Source organism: Alosa sapidissima, chromosome 1, assembly GCF_018492685.1.
Source record: "Alosa sapidissima isolate fAloSap1 chromosome 1, fAloSap1.pri, whole genome shotgun sequence".
Classification (NCBI taxonomy): Eukaryota; Metazoa; Chordata; class Actinopteri; order Clupeiformes; family Clupeidae; genus Alosa; species Alosa sapidissima.
This window is the reverse complement of record NC_055957.1, coordinates 38220469-38242804: the sequence shown is the minus strand read 5'-3', so window position 1 is coordinate 38242804 and position 22336 is coordinate 38220469. Positions and strand designations below refer to the sequence as shown.

Sequence of the window (22336 nt, the reverse complement as noted above, 5' to 3'; positions counted from 1 at the left end):
AAAGTTGTTTTATGTTTAATAAAGTAGGTAACCCGTTTTAACCATGTCATGGTCCATCCATTTCAATAACCTGGCAGCTTCGAAAATCTAAGGATGAACGTTCATAACATATTCTGTTTAGGTTACTATGTTATAGTAGCTTAGGTTAGTAGACCTAGTTCATAAAACAGAGTAGGCAAACCTTTTCTAAATCGTCATAAGCCGACGACATAGGCTACTGTAGTTGTTTAACTAACCCAACTCCACACGTCGTTCTCTGTTTACAGTAGGCTACATTACGCGTCATTTCACTCAGTGGCCACACGCACAGCACGTGAATCTCCAAGACATCAGCTTGCTAATGGTGGTAGTTCACTGTGATAAACATTAAAATTATAGCCTGACAAGCCAGACTAGGCAATAACATATTTGCTGCCGCTAGGGTTAGGGTTAAATGCCGCACCCATTTAAGTTTTAAATAAAGTTAACACGTTTTCTGAAAATTTTGTTCTATGTGCCCTTTTTTTAAATTTGAGCCCCTGCCCCTTCAAAGGTCTCCGCACGCCCCTGCTCAGAGGCAGGCACAGGAATGTGCGGTTCGGAGGTGGAGCCTCTGAGCCCTAAACACACACACACACACACACACACACACACACACACACACACACACACACACACACAATCCCCTCTGTAAGGAAGTGCAGCACTCTGAAGAACTGGGGGGGGGTCTTGGTATTTGCCCTTGGCCAGCCAGATGATAGTTGTGACAGTTAGGCATGTAAAGTTTATTTTGTTAAGAAGTGAAATAGGTGAGGAGGAAGAGCCCAGTGTTCATTCACATTTAAATACATTGTATAACTACTCTGAGCTAGTCTAGGTGTGACACACATTGAAATCTAATCAAGTTAAAGGGCTGGTCAATGAGGTGGAAGCATCACATGTGTTGACAGTCAGAAATCTCCTCGTAGGGATTTAGTCATATGGACAATTTGACTGCGCCAACACATTTGCCATGACCCCGTGTAGCGGGCTTGTGTTCAGATTGAAGAATGAAGTATTTTTATGTTTTATCTTATGATGTCATCTCAGTAAAGTAGTATTACATCCACAATATTTGAGCTGCTTTGTCCTGTTACTGCTGTTTTAGCCGAGTTACTGTGTCAGTTACTATGAACAACCAGTTGTAAAAAGTGTATGTTAAATCAATAGCAGGCACATTCCAATGGTGCTGTATTTAACCTGAAGGTTAGTTGAAGTTGAAAAGCATAGTATAAACAGCAGATAAACACTTAATCATAAAATAAGCAAATGACATGCCTTTAGTGTATTCTTTACGAAAGCAAAGAAACATTGCTGTCATATTGCTTCATGAAATATACAAGATATGATAGATATGATAATGGTCTTAGAAAAGCAAAAGTCCCTGCAAAGCCATGTCACAAACGCTCCACAACAACTATGTGAGATTTTAGGGACTTTGCTTTGCGTTCCTAACGCCCCTTTACGTCCCTAAGCTAAAATCACTGTAACTTACAACCTCTTGGGCTTGTTACACACCTTTAACAGACATCTGATGTCATTGTCTAGCACCAGTGTACAATTATTGTCCCATGCCCTCTTCCAACTGCAGAAGACACGTCCTCAGACGACCACATTTTGCATTTTGCACTAGAGGTCTGCGCGGGACTGATTTTCCAGTCCTGCGCCCGCCCGCTCCTGCAATATTCTGTCCCGCTCTCGCCCGCTCCCGCATTAATGTGTCATTTTTAGTCCTGCTCCCGCCCGCATCTGTAACATGATGTCCCGCTCCCGCCCGCTAAAGCCCGCATGCAGGAGGGATAGCCTATTCAGTTTTTCTTTCTGTCTCACGAAAGGAGCACACACACCTGAGAAAGACTCCAGATGTCAGTTTCTTGGTTCTGAATGTAGGCTAACAACTGAAGTAGGCTTAGTCTGGTGCCCTCTTCCTCTGTCATGCTTTCGATTTCGAGTTTTGACAATGAGCAGCAGGAACAAATTGAACCCACGTAAACGACAATATAGGCTATAGGCCTGCTATCCGTCAGTTATTTAAACCCCGTTTTTTTAATGCTGCCTAACAGAACATCCAGCTGAACTATAGTTATGAACACTACTTTAATCATTTCCATATTTAATTTTATGCACATATTTAATTTGCGGGAGTGCAGTGAATCATCGGTTTGTCCATCCCACCCGCTCCCGCAAAGAGCTTTCAAAAGTTGTCCCGCGCCGCGGGTCCCGCGGGTCTACCGCGGGAGTGCAGACCTCTATTTTGCACATTGCTGAGTGAGGATGGTGATTTAGGTTCTCCACTTGCACAACACAGCTTTGAAAAACATGTAGAAAAGTATAGTATATATACTCTTTTGGTCTCTGCATTTATCCCAATCCGTGAACTAGTGAAACACACTCGGCACACAGTGAACACACACTACTGTAATCCCGGCGCCTGCTACAACAGCGGCGCTCGGGGAGCAGTGAGGGGTTAGGTGCCTTACTCAAGGGCACTTCAGCCGTTCCTACTGGTCGGGGTTCGAACCGGCAACCCTCCGGTTACAAGTCCGAAGCGCTAACCAATAGACCACGGCTGCCCACAAAGCCTGCTGCTGTAAAATAGTTTTCATTCCAACACATTGCTGTAGCTAACCTGTACTATTTGATTGGTTAGTAAACTATTCTGAGAGCTGTATTTAGAATTCCCCCCTCAGGCAGCCTGTATTAAGCTTTGAGAGTGTGGAGAACAGGGTTATGTTTGGTGAAAATTTTAAACAAGCTCTCGCATGCCATTGTGTTTAGATGGGGAAAAAAAGCAATCATTTTTATAATGGAGCCAAATGTTCATCACAACCAGGTCACAGGCTTCCTGCTGTCGTGTTTCAGGTTAATAATACCCAGCTGAGTATCTCATTAATGAAACAATACTGACATAGAGAGAAGCCAGAGTTGCTGTCGCTGCTTGCACTGACAGACTTTACCTCACTTGCCCTTGAGTTTAGTTGTCTCTATGCCGGATGAACAGTGAAGGTAGGAAGTGTGCTGTCTGAAGTGCAATCATTCTGTTCATCACCAGGAGTAACATCAGCCCAAAATGGCCAAAGAACCTCCACACATGTTGTGTGTTTCTTCTGATTTAGTGTTTTTCTTTCTGATGTGTCAGAGTATAGGCCATATGACCATGTGTTGTTGTGAAACTAGACATCTGTTATGTAATTTAAAAAAAATATATATATTGGGAGGATTTTATGCCTAAGACAGGGAGAGAGAGAGAGATGGTGAAGGATTGTGAAGTTACCTCAGGCTGGAATTGAACCTGGGTCCCCATGGGCAGTTTGGGCACGAAGACCCAAATGTGGTACAATGCTGCCACTTGTGCCATAGCATCCCATGAATCTTCACACCTTAACTTCATTTGACCCAAACGGCATCAATATGATAGGGGAGCCTTCCATGGCAGTGAGGTTAGATTCCAAGCTTCAGGCTGAGTTTCTGTCCAAATTTGTGTCTTCATATTTTTGTAGCCCTTGATATAATTTCAGTTTTAGCCTACAGCCTGAAAACACATTGTCTGGGAAGCCATGTTTAGGCATTAAATGTGTATTATAAAAGTATTATTCACAGTCATCCCAAATCGAGTTTTAATGCGCTTTAGAAGATTGTATGCGATTTTAAAGTGATTCCACTTAAGGGCTCAACATGGCTTCTGCGTCAACTCCACGGCGTAGCTACGGCGCCACTCCTACGGCGTCGTGACCATTTTATGGTTCTGCGTCGGGTTGCTTTGCAACGTGGTGCATTTCATCGCCATAACGCTCGGACGCCCTGTGTCTATGTCGCTCACCGAAAACAATAGACTGTATGACCAAAACGGTACTCAGAATGGCAAACCCCATAGACTGTCGTGCCAAAATATTTCTTGCCTTTTCTTGCTTAGCCTTTGTACAAAGTATCGAGAAATAGACACAGTAAAATCCATTGACCTAGTTACTGTAACCAGCAAATAAGTCTGAGGTTAAGTTTAAGTTATGGTAGCAAGCAAACTTTACAGTAGCACAACTGCCCACAAAGTACTGCTTGCTGGCGAAGTGCTAATTTCAAAACGTTACTGACATATAGACACTTTACAAACGGATAACCCCGTCATTGTAACCAAAATATGTCTGAGTTTATTTGCAAAGCTTATGTCAGTGAACTAGCATGTTGCTAACTCTCCAGGCTGCTTGAAATACCGACTATCAATACACAGGACAAATTGACCAATCACAGTCCTTGCGGTTTGCTCCACCTCGACGCAAAGTTAAAATTTTTTAGAGGTGCACGTCAAGCTACGGCGGAGGGGTCGGAGAGGGGTTTGCGACGACGCAGAGGGGTCTGCGGGGGTACGTCATCTATTCGATGCAGAAGCATAAAATAGGCTTTAGAATGTCTAAGTTGACAGGTCAAAATGCGCTTTGAAAAGTTGGGTGGAAAACCAGCTAGTAGTACACAAGTTCAACCATGTGGATTTTGCACATGACTGCAGGCGGCGCAACGTTGACTGGGGTCGGGGTCCACACATAGGACACTCCGCTTTCGACATTCGATTTTATTAGATTTCATTAATTAGTGTTTAATACAACTCCGCAAACCAGTGTTGACCTTTGCCGCCACCACCTTGATTACAATTCAGTTCTATAAACTACTCAATAAAATCTATTGTTTATCCAATGGTTATGGTTATGGAATTTAGCAGATGGACGGTTTTGTCCAAAGCGACTGCCAGTTTCGGTGTTGATGTGTGTGGCAAGTGACAGTGCACTTGTGGCCTTGCGGAGTACTCCCTGTTTTAATTGTGGAACACTTCAGCCCTTTCAGAGCTGACTGTTTCAGATGTTACATGTTGACGAGGCATCTTTCAGTCATGGCTATATTCCCATGGCTGAGAAATTGCATTTTTTTACATTTCTTGAGCCATCTGGTTTCCTTGTCTGTGGCCCTTTGTGTAAGCCTACTTCAATCTCATTTTTGCAATCCATCCTACTCAGCTTCTGACGTGTTCATCCCAGTCATGCAAGATACCTCCAACCACTTCCTCCTGGTTCTATCGTTACCTCATATCCAGGCTGCTGATTGTGGTTTATGCATTGTTAGCCTACATCGTTAAGAATGCAATAGAACAGTTCTGGGATGAGACCTGCGTCAGAGGAGATGACTGTCCTTCAGAAACATTAGCGTAAGCATGATGGCAGAGGTTGCTGCTTTGTAATAGCTGCTTATCGTTGTTGCTTCCTCATTCCTGTAATCACTGCTTATGAGAGAGAGAGAAAGAGGGAGAAATAGAGAGAGAGAGAAAGAAGGAGAAATATAGAGAATAGAGAAAGAGCACTGGCCCCATTGCCATCCCAGATGCCATCCCAACGGCTGAAATTTATGACAGAACTGCCATTTGGCCAGTTTCTTCAGTTGTAAAGATGCTCTTGTTCTTGTTGTCGCGAGGCAGTGCTCTGCCTTCCTGCTGTGCGTATCAGTTTTCATTGAACTTGTGGTGATCTCTGATCACAAAAACCAAACGAAACAGCCTCAAACTAACACTGAAGTAGTTGCTGTGGTTCTAAGGAAGGTTCTCCATGTCTCTGAGCTACAGTAGGTGGCAGCTGGTTTGTGCTCAGGAGCCCTGGCCAGATGTGGCCTATTTCAGAAAACAGCAGAACATTATTAGCTGGTAGAAAATATAGAAGAAGAAAACATAGTTACCAGCTATCGCTCTGTTTCAGTAAGTGAGTGAGGAAGTGCATGAGTGAGTTTGTTTTGAATAACGGAGAGAGTCAGTGAATTTACGAATAAATAACCTCCCACACACCGTTTCCCAGGCCCTGTCTGTCCTTGGCACATTGTGTGTGTGTGTGTGTGTGTGTGTGTGTGTGTGTGTGTGTGTGTGTGTGTGTGTGTGTGTGTGTGTGTGTGTGGCGTGCGTCGTGCGTGAGTGAGAGAGATATGTACATCTGAAGCATTACTCACTTAACACACAGAAAAGCAGACATTCCTGTGGTCCTTGGCAATGAAACCACAGGCTTATCTAGCACTCCAGTCAATGAGGTAGCTAGCATACTAGTTGTATGCACTGCAGTAGAGACTTCAGTGCCTACAGGGGAGCTGAAGCTGATGGTGGCAGCTTTGCTAAACCAACCCTACTTGAAAGCATGTTCTTACTGTACCTTTGGTGGTGACTTCCTTTGACTGAGGACCGCGGGAACCCTCAGTGGGTCTTCTGGAACTCACAAGCATTCCTCTGAACGTTCTGAGCTTGTTTAGGCCTAGAAGAATGACATATTTATTCTGTGAAAGACATTTGTCATTTTTTGAACTGTGAAATCCCATGTTGTATTGTGACGCGCTAACGCTGTGCGTTGTCTCTTGGTGTCTGTGTCTGAATTGTCACATGCCAGTTACCTGTTGAGGAGAGCATCTCCATGCACGGCAGGGAGTGTGCAGTATTTGTCTTCATTTGTCGAGACATATTTGTAGTATGATGGAATATACTGTAAGCCAGTAGTCCCATCTTGTTCTTATAGCTTGTTATCTGGTTTTAAAAATGTTTATTAGATTCAAGATGGAATGTTGTTTTAGTGTTGCAAAACCTCTCCACAATGTCCCTACCATTAACCCTTAGAACCCTAAGCTGTTTTTAGGACATTTTCACTACCTTTATTCATAAGGATTTATTATGGTCATTGTAAGTGCCACACACACATATTACATATTGTTTTTTTTCAGCAGAGTCTAGGCTATCCAGATCTGCATCAGTTCATGTATTAGTACTGGCATTGATTTTATTTTGATTTTTAAAGAATTAAAATACAAAAAGCGTATTATAAAAATTCTTATATTTTGTCATGTATCTCACCACAGCAAGCTCATAGCTATACATGCATTTCATTTGTGTGTAGGGCAGACTGTCCTGAATCTGGCAATATAATTGCCATGTTAGAGGGATACTCTGGGGCTGAGTAATTTACAGAAATATGTGGTGTGTGATTTACGGAAATAAATGCCATTTTTTATTTAGTGATGAAAAATTACCTTTCTGCACTCCATATCTGTGACACGAACTGATCTGACCTGACTTGACCCGAGTTTGCGTGTTAGCCTGCGTGTGTATGCACTCATAATGATTCTCAACTTTATACTGCATAAAAGATTGCCATAAACAAAGTAAAGGCAAAAAAGGTGTTTCTTAGTTGAACAAATTGGAATGCAATGTGAGCCTTGAATTGGATGCCATGCAGGAATTTGCTAGGATCTCAAAACCGGATTATGAACATGCTTTGCCATAGAGAAACACACGATAGCGTTGGATTATAAACATGCTTTGCCACAAAAACAGACAAAAACGTCCAGCTATATGAAGTTATTATTTTGCAGTTTTTATTTTGAAGTTATTATTTTTATAACCCAGAAGGATGTACTTGGTATCAAATGATAGCTCTGTGTCTCCTCTTTCATCTGACATGCGTGGCATATCTATCCGATCACGGGTCCCAGGTAATTCAAACGAGAGTAATGGGAGTGCAGAGTTGGTTTGTGTACATGACGTTATTATTTTGCAGTCATTTCGTCTGTTTTTATAAGCCAGAAGGATCAATATACATGATACCAATGAATAGCCCTGTGTCTCCTCTTTCATCTGATATGCTTGCCATCACGGGTTCGCGAGTAATTCAAACGAGAGTGATGGGTGCGCAGGTGAACGCAGAGAAGTATAGGCTGTAAATATGATGCAATTTGATTTAATTTCATGATTTTTTTTTATTTTCATACTTGATCGCACAGACAAGTGTGTGATCTCTTTGGAAAGCCCCACTTCTGCTCTGTCACGCAATAAAGGTTTCATCTCACTGCGATGAACGGTTCCGGAGCAATGTAACAGAGAAGAAAGGGTGTGTTTTTTGACGCACTTTACGTCAATCGGGTTCTAAGGGTTAACTGTGTGAAGGCGCTATTCCTCCCACACATCATGAGGTCACTAAAGCGGCAGTGTACAGATCCTTGAAGTTGCAAGATGAGAATCCAGCTCAGATGTCCATACTTTTGGGTACAGTATACACACACGCATACACACACACACACACACACGTCACCTGTCCTAGGGGCTCTGGCTTCACACCTCCTCCAGGGTCATCGTGGTTGTATCAGATCCCCCTCGCAGTCCTGGTGCTACGTTAGGGCTGTGTATTGGCAAGGACCTCACGATACGATACATATCATGGGTCACGATACATCACAATATATTTTGATACAATACAAATTGTGATATAATGCAAATGTAAAAATAGAGCTAGAAACACAGTTTTCTGTGTACCATTTAGGCAATATAATATGTAGATTAGGGCTTACACAGGCAATATAATATGTAGATTAGGGCTTACACAGCTAGTGATTTTCAGTAGTCGAATGTTCATAACGAGTGTTCATAACGGTGGACGACCAATCATTAATTTATTTGTTTATTAAGCGTTAGTTGACATAAAGGAAGACGCAAAGGGTGGAGTTCTGGTGAATACTTAAAACTGCATTTTGTAATGCAAAAAGAATATAATACGAAAATTCATAGGTGATTCTATCCACATGGTTAATATAAAAACAGCAAAAAAAGCAGACTGCAGCCTAAAGCACGGGTGTCAGCTGGCAGCTAGGTTGCATTGACCAAGTAAACATAACCATTGCCAACTTCACGAACACGAGTTCAGCACAAATTTTTCATTGTGCCTTTAGCTAAAGAATTAAACTGGAATCACCATAAACCGCAGTTTTACTTGCTACAATTAAAACAGTGTGGCCATTAGTAAAGATTAGCCTATAGTATTCCTGCATTACTCATCGCTGTCTTAGTCCTACTCCATCTGTCTTAGTCCTACTCCGTTCTGCAATGTTTTTGGTTCACAATAAGAAAAAACGAGGGCATCGACGTGGGAGAGATGGAGACATGACCGCTGTCGGGTGACTTTGTTACAGCTTCACCGCCAGGGAAAAAAAACCTCACTCGGAGTAGGCTTACTGGTGCCTGGATTAGAGAAGATAAACATTTTGTTAATGACTAGTCGACTACCGCCTACAGCGCTGACTAGTAGTTGTAATAGTTGACTAGTTGGTGAAACCCTTAATGTAGATCACATTATACTGATAATTCAGCAGACAAATAATATTAAAAACATATTGCAGTAGACATTTGTGCATGACAAATGAATGTGTTAATGAAAAATATTGAGGGAAAGAGATGTGAATATAGACAGAAAGGGAGAGAACAGCATCTGCATTGCTTGGCCAGTGGAGTGTAGAGGTCGGGGGGCATTCACGCAGCTCTTGGCCTGCTTTCAGAAATGCCAGCGGAACTGTGTGCAGTCCTAAGTACCTCAGCTTGTGCTGTTTGGCAACTAGGGGGCATAACAAAAAGAAAAGAAAAATAAGTCTACCCCCACCCTCTCAACTCCCTAACTCCCTCCTTCAAAAAAAATGGCAGGGAAGAGAACGCAGCTCAGCACATCGCCGCCTAACTCGGGGAGGTTTGAGGTTGTATTGTGCAGGAGTAGAACAGAACGCTAATGAAGCTAGTCTTGGCAAATAAGAGGCGTGAGTAAGCCCTGCATTGCACACACTTCCCAGCTCACCCGCTCGCTTTCTCTCGTATTGCCTCGCGCGCCTGGCCCGCTCTTTGTGGATTTGTTATTTCTGCCTGATAATCAGTGATCGCAGCGTGTAATCTCGCTATGCCAACTCGTCACAAGGTTAGCGTAGGAAGGCAGGTCTGCGAGGGGAGGAAGATGGGAGGTGTGTGTGTGTGCGCGCGTGTGTGTGTGTGTGACTGAGTGTAAGAGAGAAATACAGTAGGTCTGTGTCTCGTATAACTCGGCCCCTAATTCACTATGCAGGCAGTGACATAAGAGGCGCTGGACTCTGTCACGGGATCTAAGGAATCTTAGGCCTCGGGTGCCTCCTGTGTGCTGATTGGTTAGAGTCTGGGGTCTTGGTGCACTCTAGGAAATACTCTGTGATGTTCAGAGGAACAGGTCGATCCAACACACACACACACACGCACGCAGGCACATATGCTCCGTGATGAATGGGAGGCCCCTTAAAGATGCAAAATGGATGCTCTCTTTCTTCATCCTTAAGTGTGTATGAAGGCCGTATCCTCTGAGGTTCCACCAGTGCACTGCACCAGAGGGAAGGCACTTTAAGGCCATACACACCTCCGGATAGGACTGCCCGATTATGGCAGAAATCATACATGATTGAGTTCACGATTGTATAAAGGTGCGATGTGGAGTTATGTAGGCTTCGAGTTACCTTGAAGTAGCCACATGGCACCGTGGGGCAAAGTGATATTACAAGAGCTGGAACGACACTAGCTGTTTTGCATGCTAACTTCTGTCGATAACTCACTAACTAAGGTGATCTAGCTTTTTTGTGAAATGTCCGTGCATTGTCTTGCAAATGGCAAGAAACTGTATTGGAAACTTCCAATTGGCATCCAGCAACATGTGCTTTCCATTTGGCCATGTTCGCATAAAGTGCCCTCACAGATGAGAAGTGTGTTCTCCTGCATGAACATGAGCATGAGCATGAACTCCTGTCAGCACAGTTTAAAGTGTGTGTGTGTGTGCACTGCAGTGGTGCCTGGATAGAGGGCTGTTGGCTGAGACGGCCCCTCTGCATGCAGCCAACACTTCCTCATGTTTCTCCCACACACTCCATCCCCTCACGTCCCCATAGCAACCAGTGTCGACCTGTGCACTGGAGCAGAGGAAACCCTGTCGAGTGGCAGGAGACTTTCTTTCTTTCTTTTCCCTTTTGCTACTCCTCTTTCATTCCTTTTTCCTCTTCTCTTCTGCTTTCTACCCCTTCCTCTCACTGTCAATCAGTTGCACGGTCCTCTCACTTTTATCATATTCCTTTCTCTTCTTTCCTTTGCCCTCTCTTTCACTCACTCTCTCTGTCTCTCTCTCTCTCTCTTTTTCTATCTCTTTCTCTCTCTCTATTTCTCTCTCCTTTTCTTTCTCTCCCTCTCTCATTTTCTCTCCCTCTCTCTTCCCCAGATCTCAGTGAGGGTGTGAGGCTAGGAGAATAGCAGGCTGTGTCCGGTCATCTGCATTCCTGGGCTCTGCTGTCTGAGAGAGGACTCCAGAAAAGGGGGATTTATAGGCCTTAGCCGAGACACCCGAAGCACCGGCCCAAGCTGTTTATTTAAAAAAAAAAAAGGAGAAGCAGCAGGGGAAAAAATCAGCACATAGATAAAATTCCAGACGAGTCCTCTCTGCATTCTTTTACTTTTTCTTTCACAGTTTAATGGAGCTTAACCCATTTAATTAGGGCAAATTTGTATAAGTATGCCACAGACACAAAGGACCCCCACCAGCTCCCTCCACTTCTTGTGTTGGCAGTGGTGGCTGAAAAAAAGAAGTTGGAGGAGAAGAAAGTAGGGCTAAAATAAAAGGAGTGATGTAAATTGTGGCTTTTGAAAGACACTGGCATCTGGGCGAGTGTGAATGACATTGTGAAGAGAGTGAGACTGAAGGAGGCAGAGAAAGGGAGAGGTTACTGAGCAGGGGGACAGACAAAGCACCACTGTACCCATGGAGACGGGAGGGTGGTGAGGAGGTGTGTGTGTGTGTGTGGGGGGGGGGGGGGGGTAGAGGCATCTGTATCCTCTGAGGTTCCACCAGTGCACTGCACCAGAGGGAAGGCACTTCAAGGCCATACACACCTCCGTATAGGACTTCTGTAGGCTTGGAGTTATCTTGAAGTAACCTTATGGCACTTCTACATTGACTTGCATTGTATTTAATACAGGGACACCCGTGGAGCACTTTACACTTAAGTGATATTACAAGAGCTGGAACGACACTAGCAGGTTTGCATGCAAAACTCAGTCGATATCTGGGCAACATAGAGCATATGTGTTTTTTACTATATGTTAGAACGGTTGTCTCCTCACATTCCGTTGATATTTCTAGGGCATTTTATGTTTCCAACTAAAAAACAGTGCTTCCCCTAGGATTTTTTTATCCAATAGAATATTTTTACCTAATCAATGTAGGCCTAAATTATTTTTACAGGGCTGAGCCGCGCTCATATTTTGTACCACTATGATGTACATCTAGTTTTTTGTACATTCTGTCTGTAATGCTGTAGAGAAAAGGGATGAGTAGGATTTATAACATCAAACAAAACAAGAGCGTCATTACTAAATGGACTGCAGTGAATCAGTCGTTTTATCTTGATTATTTAGCTCTCGTAGTCATTAAAAAGCCAAAGCCGCAACTGGATAAAATTCAACTAATCACTCAGCCTCCTGGTTGTGTCCAACAGCCTATTTTGCCCTAAATTCATTCAGTTCGGTATTCCAGGGATGTTTCAGAAAAGTTCAGTTTTACTCATTTCATTGATTAGAATGCAGCCTTAAATGTTCAGTTTTACTCATTTCATTGATTATAATGCAGCCTTACACACACACACACACACACTATATGCATGCAGACACACACACACACACATTCTAAAGAATAATCAGGATTGAAATATCTACTTTGCCTACATTATAAACTGTGTGTTTGTGTGTGTGCACAACCATCAGATAGATAGATAGATAGATAGATAGATAGATAGATGGATAGATCGATCGATCTGCCAGTTTGTCAGGAACCATAAGTGTTTGTCATTACGAACGCTCCTGTTGTCATCACAGTTTGGCAAGTCCCTCTCTCTTTTGGCACATTTTAGAAGGACTCATCTCTTCTGAGAGAATATCGGCATAGCCCAGGTCAATCTGGGGCGCCTCACTGTTTTTATTGTTTGTGGAGCTGATGACTTACTACCGGCCTGCCTCCTGTCCTGCTCTCTTTGGAGTAAGTCTTATTTGAAGGGTCTTACATTAGGGACACTATGCCGATATTCTGTATGGTCTGTCTGGCCCATGTTATCAACCTCAACAGACCAGCCCAGAGAGAAGACGCAAAAAAATCCCTTCCTCCCCAAATCTCTGTGTTCTATTTATCTTGGCAATTCAGACACGTTGAAAGTCTAACCCGCAAAGTGGCTCACACCGCTCCACAATGGTTGCCAAGGCGACGTGCGGATGGCATCAAAAGCCATTCATATCTTATCTCGGGCTCAGCTCAACACATGCTCTCATTGTATTTGCCAGCAATTTGCCATGAGAGGGCAATAAAATGTGTGTGTGTGTGAGAGAGAGCGATAAAAAGAAAGGGAGAGCGTAAATTGAATCGTCACGGCTGTCCGTGACTTCTCGCCGCCTGTGTGTGTTGTTGACGGCCCGGTGGAGGACTGGGCTGGGTTCGTCGGCCTTTCCGATTTGGCCCCGTCAAAGAGGGCTTGGCTCTGGCCACTGCGGTGGACCGTGCAGCGAGATCAAAGCAGAGTGCTGGCACTGGCTGCAGTGGCCGGGCCGTGGCAGCCTGTGAAATGTGCGGCGAACCTGTGGCAAGGCGAGGCGGCCAGCTCACCCCATGCCCTCTCTGACGGGCGACATCCGCGCTCTCACTCCCAGGAAAGCATCCTGGCTCAGAGCTGATCAGCTCGCCGCCAAGCAGTGACTCAGGGTGTTGTGTTGTTATCAGTGTTGTGTTGCTATCAGTGTGGCAGAGATTTACAGCATGTGGTTATTGCCTGTAACCTGTGGCTGTTGCGGTGGGAAGGTGAACAATGTTGACTTTTTATGTAGGTGGTACTGCGAGGGCTGCCACTGATACGCACATACCTGATCAAAGCACTCGTTACCAACTACACATTAGCCGGAAACCCACGGGCCGAGATGAGGCCTTTTTTCGAGCTTACAGCTGGCAATGGCCAGGTGACAAGCCGAAAGGACATTTCTGCCCCCATAGTGAGGCTGATGGCCTCTCTGTGTTGACCGTCAGACCCTCAGATTTAGGCTAAGAGTGGTTCCAGATTTTAGACTTGGAGTGGTTTCAGGGAGCAGGGTTAGGCTATTGATGAAGGTCCTATCAAGAACCAGCCACTGCCTCTTTGTCACCGTGACTGCTGTGATCAGAGAGGTTAACCTGGCTGGGCCATGCTGGGAGACTTGGCAGAGGGGGCAGTGCCCTTTGAGCAGGGCAGGGGGGCTGGGGAACAGCCTGGTGCTGATGTGCTGTTTGTAGTTGGCTGTGATGTTAGGCTATCTCTGTACTCTTCATTGATTTAATTGAAGGAATTTCTGTTCAGGTTCTGTTAGGGGGGGTTCAAAGTTCAACTGGTGGTCGGTCTCGATTCCTGATTCTTGACCAGGAGAGTTGGCAACAGTAAGAGAGAGAAGGGTAAAGAGATTGTGTTTATTGTGCAATAAAATGCATAAATACGTAGAGCAGCAGAAGGCGATAAGCTAGTGATTGAGCGAGAGACAGGTCAGTAAAAGAGTAGTCCATGCTGGCTGTAGTGATTGTGCATTCCAGGCATACTCCTGTCTAATGTTTAACCTTTACGGTGCAACCAGAGGGGCATACCACACTGACTGCCCGGCAGGATTCTGTGTGCGTGCATGCGTGTGCGCCATAACACATAGTGTTTACCCCAGCCCCAAACCACTGTTTGTCTACACACGTTGATCTGTGTCTTCCCTGCAGAGAGACAAATGTGTGACTAAGTGTGTACAGTTTTTCTGGTGGTATGGGATTTGTTGACATGTTTATGAGTTGTCGACACACCCACACTCAAACACACAAAACACTCACATCACATCACAGAGTTTGGTTTGTTGCAGAATTTGCTAATCTGCTAAGCACATGGTGTGCAAATTGAAAACCAACGTGGCAGCTAATTGGGAGAGATTTTAAGTAAACAACACTCTTGTGCTCTGTTGTTTTCTCATTCTGCTTGCACTTCTTCGCCTCATTTTTCCAAAACATGCTGTGCTTGTACTCCTTTGAGGACTTTGACCTCTGAACTCTGACCTTGCATGTGAACTTTAAACCCACCCGCAGCCCCCACCCCATCATTAGGTAGCCTAAATGCTACAGTGCTTGAGGCGTTACGGTCAGTATGCTATTATGGAGAGAGCCCTTGCCCTTGTCTTGACATTTATGACTCTTGCAAAGTCATGACAGTGGCATGCTGTCTTGAGGGTTAATGAAACCTTTAACCTTTAAAGAATGGAGTAGAGTGTGTTTTGTGTGTGTGTGTGTGTGTGTGTGGGGGGGGGGGGGGGGTAGTTTGCAGGTATCCCCTCCTGGTCTCCTGGTTTGGGGTCAGGGCAGCGTTTTGAGTCCGATGAGAGATGGAGCTCTGAGGTCCTAAGTTGGTTTTCTTTTGCGAAGCTGCCGATGTCTAGCGTGCGTAACATCTGTCAGAATGCGGTCTTGTGAACGCTACTTGTCGGGCACCCGCCAAAGAGCGTTAAGTTTATCCAAGCGCATTTGTCCTTGCAACCCATCAAGTTGAGCATGTTTTGGGCCATTATGATGCTAAAGGTTCTTTACTCTCACCACTGCAAGAGCATTTCCACAAATCTAGACACTGGCTTGCCTCTTTCTTCAACAAAAAAATAATTGTCCATTTCTCTTGGACATTCTGGATTTCCGTTTTGCCGTGATGCGTGTCAGAGATCTCCAGTAAGCACTGTATGTTCCAAAGTAGTTAGTTTTGTGTGATTCAATTCGCGATCTGACACCTGGCGGTACTATTGTGAGTTATCTTTTTTTATTTTTAGGCAAAAAAGTGCCTATGTTCAGCATTCAGTCATTTTTCTCCATGTTATATTTTACATTTTACATTTCACTGCTATTGTACAATGTACAATCATGCATGTGACGAATAAAACTTGAACTTGATTTTGTTCATTGCTGACTGAGATTCGTTTTTTTGTTTGTTGCCTTCCCTCCCCCCTGCCCTTCACTCTCTCTGGCTTTGCACAACCATACACACACACACACACACACACACACATTCTCTCTCTCTCACACACACACTCTCACACTCTTGCCTGGTACGGCATAACTCCAACTGTAGACTTTGGCCACTCTGGTGGAGTTGAGGAATGTTGTTGTTGTTGATGTTTTTGATGGTGGTGGCTATTTGTTCTTTCAGGGCTTTCTTGGCTGGACATGCACTTTGTACAAAAGTAAACAAAAAATGGTTAGAATGTGAGACTATTAGGGGATCAGATTCTGATCCTCCCAATGACATTTTACTGTAACATTTTGGCTGTTCTTTCTTCCCTTTTTTTCTTTTCTTTCTTTTTTCTTTCTTTCTTTACATTCACATTCTCATACTTATGTGTCCCTTGGGCTCATTGAGTGTGTGTGTGTGTGTGTGTGTGTGTGTGTGTGTGTGTGTATATACATATATTATATTATATTATATTATATTATATTATTTATTATCTTCAGACTCTGACTTGACTGGGGTGTTGGCAAAGCAGTGGGCACATATTTGTAATATTAGGAGAAAAGCATTAAAGCATTTTTCTCTCCCTCTCTCAGGATAACGAAGCCGCTGTCCTTCGCAGACTGCGTGGGTGACGAGTTGCCATGGGGCTGGGAGGCGTCGTACGACCCCCAGGTGGGAACCTACTACATCGACCACATCAACAGTAAGTACAGCAAGCAAACGGAGACGTCTAACACCACCACACCGGCACAGGTGTTCCTCAAATGCAGTGGTTCCCAAACCTTTCCCCCCACGTTCCACCACCTACATCCTGACTCGGCTCGTGTACCCCCACCATCTGACACATAAAAACGTAACACATTCTATTGACGCATTCCATTCCAGGAATCATTTTTCGTTAGCCACCCTACATGATAACAAAAATCAAAATGTGCAACTGATCTATGAGCTCTCACACTAAAAAAACAGGGTGGAGAACAACGCTGTGAAACACATAGAACAAAGGAACATAGGCTTAAGATTTTAAAAAATAAAATAAATAACACCTTTCCGACATTGCCCTTTTCATCTCGGTACCCCTAGTGGCAGCTCGTGTACCACTGGTGATGCACGTACCACAGCTTGGGAATCCCTGCTCTAATGGACTCTGGATCCACTCATCCATCTGCTGCCCGCCACTGAGTTTTGGGAAAGCCTGCAGTCAGAGCCCTGTTACACACACACACACACACACACACACACACACACACACACACACACACACACACACACACACACACATCTACACACACTCCTTGTCACACACACTCCATCATCCCTTTGTCTCTCAGATCTCTGAAGGTGGTGTGGCCGGGGTGATTGCAAGGTCATGGCAAGTTGAGTTATTCCATGTATATAGCACAGTTTAAAAACTTGTGGTTGACTCTGCTTTGCACAGTAAAAGGAAAAACAATAATAGTAATTAAAAAAAAAAAAAAAAAAACAGAAAGTCAGCCCTGTATTTTACAGTTAGCCAGTGTAGGGAGGCTAGAATCAGTGTTATGTGTCTCAACTTTTATTGGAGTTGGCGTGTGGCTGCATTCTGTGCCAGTTGAATGCGCGACATTGCATTAGAGTGCAGTGCATTACAGTAGTCCTGGTGCCATGAAATGAAAGCATGAATTAAAATCTCAAAATCATTAGAAGAGAAAATATGTTTGACCTTCATCACTTGCTACTCACTATGTTTTGTGGTCCAAAAATATTATTTAAAATGAAAACTTCAGTCTTGTTCTCAATTATATTTTTATTTTTTTCTATTATTGTTTGCCATCAGAGATTGCATTATTGTCTAAACGTATGGCCTCTTAAAAATGATCAAGCCTAAAGCTCTCAGGCCCAGTGTCTTTTGCATCACAGTTATAACATTTCAGTTGCATTGCCTTTAAGTTTCAGCAGTTAGCTGGCCTGCCCCATACGAAACTTGCATGTTAGCTGTTCTGACATCCTTTAAACCAAGTCATGAGATGCATAGGCATGTACTGTATGATTTAGGATTAGTTTTCAAAGCACTGGAGGCATGTTATTGCTGCTCCTGGGCTGCTCCTTCCTCAGTCTCTCTCCAACAGCCATTTATCTCTCGGAGTCGTGCTCAGTTTGGAGTCTGCGCCAGACTCTCTCACCATCGACGCACACATCGCCATAATCCGCACGCGTGCTGATTTCGTAGGGTGCATCATGAAGTAAAAGCGATCGATTCCTCAGAAGAGTGATGAATTGTTGGTAGGAAAGTTAAGACTATTTGCATTACTTTCTCCATTTGTTAACCCAGGTGTCTACTGGCCTGCCTAAAGCTATATTGATCGCCTTATAAGGTAGAGTATTGAGCTGGGGGAGGATGATGAATTGAAAGTTGGTAAAACTTTAGGTCAGTGTTTTTATATATATATATATATATATATATATATATATATATATATATATGCTTGTTTGTGTCATCACCCACTTTCCAGTTCCCTGGAAAACTTTCTCCCGTATCTATGCAGCAGTCATGAGACCCGACTATTTGCCTGCCTCGACAAGCACAAACAAACAAACAAACAGGAACACATGCATGCCAATGCACACCAGAGTCAGGCTGCTTACTCAGTTCTGCTTGTGTTTCTGGTGTGGCAGGGTGGATTCCTGATAAACAGCTCTCATCGGCACCACTTCTAGATGGTATTCATGCATTTATTTATGATTGCTCATTTGAAGGTGGTGGTTGTTGGCTGGCATTCCTTGTCAGTAAAGAGAGAGAGACACATAGATATTCTAAGGTGTGTGTGTGTGTGTGTGTGTGTGTGTGTGTGTGTGTGTGTGTGTGTGTGTGTGCGCGCATGTGTAAAGGGTAGACTTAGTGACAGCACAGAGGATATGTCTTGACTCTGTGTCCTGTGCCGTTAGTGGTCTGTTGCCCCAGTCCTCTCTCTTCTGATCTTGATGCCTAGAGGATGAAGGCACCCCCCCCCCCCCCCCCCCCCCCCACACACACACACACACACACACCTGGGGCCCCTGGGGTTGTTGTGGTAAACCTGCTTTCCCCTTTTGATGCGTGTCAAATCTCTACCCCACACCTCTCTCTGCTGAGAAGAGCGGTTCTGTGACTGCAGAACAGAACAGGCTCACCAGCAACAGGTTACTTACCAGAGTGAAACTCCACCTCTGCTGCTGGCAGTGGCTGATATCGTACCGTATGATGTTCCCTAGAGTAAGTGTGGGATTTCTCTTGTGGAGTAATGAAGTTTTTGCACTGCATGAATTACCTCTGTGTCCATGAAAACTGCTGTGTACATATTTGTGTTTGTTTGTTTACTTCTTTAAGTGGGACTGGCAGGTAAACGCTGCTGTCAATCACAGTCTCATGCAGCAGGTAAAGCTCTGAAGATTGCTGGTAATATCTTCCATGTCTCTAATTCTGAAATATTGCCCAGACCAGTGCCAGTGCACCTGATAAGCTAGAGAAAACTCTGGGTCTTCATACAATAATTTCAATTAACTTAATAATATTATAGTGGCCTTTTTTCATTTACATGGGAACAGCCATCATGACGCCCTCCAACATTTAATCACATGCCTGTGGAGTGTGTTGGAGGGCTTCTGACTCTGTCCCACCTGTCCCTCCTGCTGATAGACAGCCTAGGCACAGACACAGTGTACAGGCAACATCTGAGAGAGACTCCACTGGTATTTCTCTTGCAGGCTACTGTTTTTATTTTCTTTTAACATAGAACATAATATTTGTTATATTTTGGGGCTTTCCTACAATTTATTTGACTAGTCAGTGGAGAAAGAGTTGGGGAGGGTTTGGGAAAATGTCCTCAGCTCCGAGTCCCTCGGCCCCGTTGTCCAAGTGTGTGTGTGGTCCAAGAAACCCACATTGCCACAGTACTGTGGCTCCCCCCTTTTTCTGATGTACACTAGTCTAACAGCTAAGAGAACAACAGGCACAGAGGTTGGGTCTGGCGCCAAGGTGTGATTATCAAGCCCGGTTCATATATTGCCGATCCGCTTGTCGCCTCATAACTAGAAATTATTCTAACTTTGTCGCACAACGTTTTGCGTCATCACGGGTTATTTTGCCTGTCATCACTAAATTACGTTAAGATCATATACTCTCTTGTTGCTAGTTGCCGTGGATGATGCTTCAGGCAGCTCCATGTGGATACTCCCAATTCCAAAGTTCCAGACTCATATTCTGAATAGAATTGAGTTCTGGCTACGTGAGGCTTGCCAGCACCAACCAGCACCAACACTCCGCTCCGCACGGGAGCTGTACAACAAAGTGCAGAGTGTAAATAATGAAATTATAAACACAGACACGTATTACAGAGTGTATACCTACGGTAACACACAGGCATTCTGTCAGGGATATGGCAGAGTCAGAGTAAGAATGGATTTTAGAGAGAAAGAGAGAGAAGAAAGAAAGAAAGAGAAGAGTGAATGAGGAACACATTGATTCAGAGGCCTCTATTGTACTCCAAGAAATACTTCATTTCTGATGGGTTACTCAGAGGTCACCTGAGGAGGTGTGTGTGTGTGTGTGCGTGCGTGTGTGTGTGTGTGTGTGTGTGTGTGCACTCTGTAACAGAACATTTCCTCTCTGTTTGGCCGGCATCCAGCATCCTTTCCTATTTGCTTTCTGAGAAGCCAACAGGTTAATCTGTAGTAATGTTGGTTTTGTGTGCATTCTTGTAGGCATGCCAAGCATTCGGCCTGCCATTCTTATGCTCTTAGGCAAGCATCTACAGGCAGCAACAAGCACTAAGTCTAAATGCTCAAAAGACTGTTAGTGCTCCCCATGCCTTTGGGGCAGTATGAAGGGGACACCCTCGCAGGATTGGGGTCAAGGCTTGGGGTCAAGTGGCTTGAATTTCCCCTGGGGATCAATAAAGTATCTATCTATCTATCTATCTATCTATCTATCTATCTATCTATCTATCTATCTATCTATCGCAGCAAGGAGGCGAGGTGCATGAAAAAAGCGTTTCCTAGAGAGCGGTGTGTAAAGGGTGCATTTCAGCAAGCAGTGTAGAGATCAGATGTTCATGGCTGAAGGCATTTAGTCCTTTTTGTGGTGAGGAGAGGTGGGAAAAGTCAGAGTGCAAGAGGGAAAAGGTGCAAGGCGTGGGCAAAGGGGGGGGTGGGGGCAGAGAGAGGAGGGAGGGAGAGAGTAAAGAGCCAGAGGAGGGAGTTGTCAGGGAGCAGTCTGGTTCTTCCTCATACCTCAGAGTCCTAACATAGCTGGCATGCCCAGGGAGGCAGGGCTGGGGCTTGGCCTGAGCTATACCTGTCACTGCAGCACTTTTGTGTGTGTGTGTGTGTGTGTGTGTGTGTGTGTCATGACAAAACAAAAGTTTAAATTATATGAGAACAAGTGTGTGTGAGCTCTAAACTCACAGTGATCACTCATACCACAGCCTGGTTATCCCCTCAGTCACTAAACCCTTTCTGGTTTTGCTGTCGTTAAATTCTTTCAAATGTCACTATTTAGCTTTCTGTAGCTCTTGCACTTTTAGGACACGTTTAGCGTTTTTCTTTTTTCTAGAAGGTCTACTTTGCATATTTCAGTAAATATACAACCAATTGGACTTGATATTAGAATCACAACCCAGTATATTTGGAACATTGACCTGAAGCTTGAATTTAAAAAATGATAAAAACAAATCCAATTACAATCGCAATGTCAGAGGCATTACCAAAGTGGGTGCCCAGTGAGGAGACTCGCCTATAAGGATTTTGATTCTGCCTTTAATTAATGTCTGTGTGTCTATGTGTCTGTGTGTCTGTGCGTGTGTCTGTCAGTGAGCACTCAGCTGGAGGACCCGCGGAAGGCTTGGCGCGGGGAGCAGGAGCGCATGCTGAAGGAGTACCTGACGGTGACGCAAGATGCGCTCAGCGCCCAGAAAGAGCTCTACCAAGTCAAAGAGCAGCGGCTCGCCCTCGCGCTGGATGAGTATGTGCGCCTCAACGACGCCTACAAGGAGAAGTCCAGCTCACGCACCAGCTGTGAGGACCCACACCCACGTTCACATTATACACCCACACTCACACATGCACCTACGTTTACACTCACACATGCACTCATATACACATACACAGGCTTGTACACAGATACACAAAGCTTGGAGTACTTGCACCTGCGATGGTCATCATGAATAATTTATCCCAAAGATTTACCTCCCGCACAATGACTGCAAGCACGGTGACGCACACATCTCATATTCTCATATCTCATCTTAATTTGTGTTTGAGACAAACAAATGTCTAATGTTTATTTTTTTTCTCCTCCATTTTAATGTCAAATAAATCTTCCCTTTTTGTCCCCCCTTCTATTAGTATTCTCAGGATCATCCTCAAGCACGAAATATGACCCTGACATCTTAAAGGCTGAGATCTCCACGACTAAAGTCAGGGTGAGGAGTGAGGTCCTACTCCT

At 44.3% G+C, this 22336-nt stretch overlaps 1 protein-coding gene across 1 annotated transcript in view; it reads left to right on the top strand.

The window, feature by feature from the left end:
• The window catches only part of LOC121700350 (protein WWC2-like), a 56198-nt gene that overhangs the window by 4570 nt on the left and 29292 nt on the right, over positions 1–22336 (top strand). The window contains exons 2-4 of the mRNA XM_042083658.1: positions 16470–16579; positions 21703–21906; positions 22237–22313. Of these exons, the coding sequence (XP_041939592.1) occupies positions 16470–16579; positions 21703–21906; positions 22237–22313 (391 nt within the window). The remainder of the gene's footprint in view (positions 1–16469; positions 16580–21702; positions 21907–22236; positions 22314–22336) is intronic.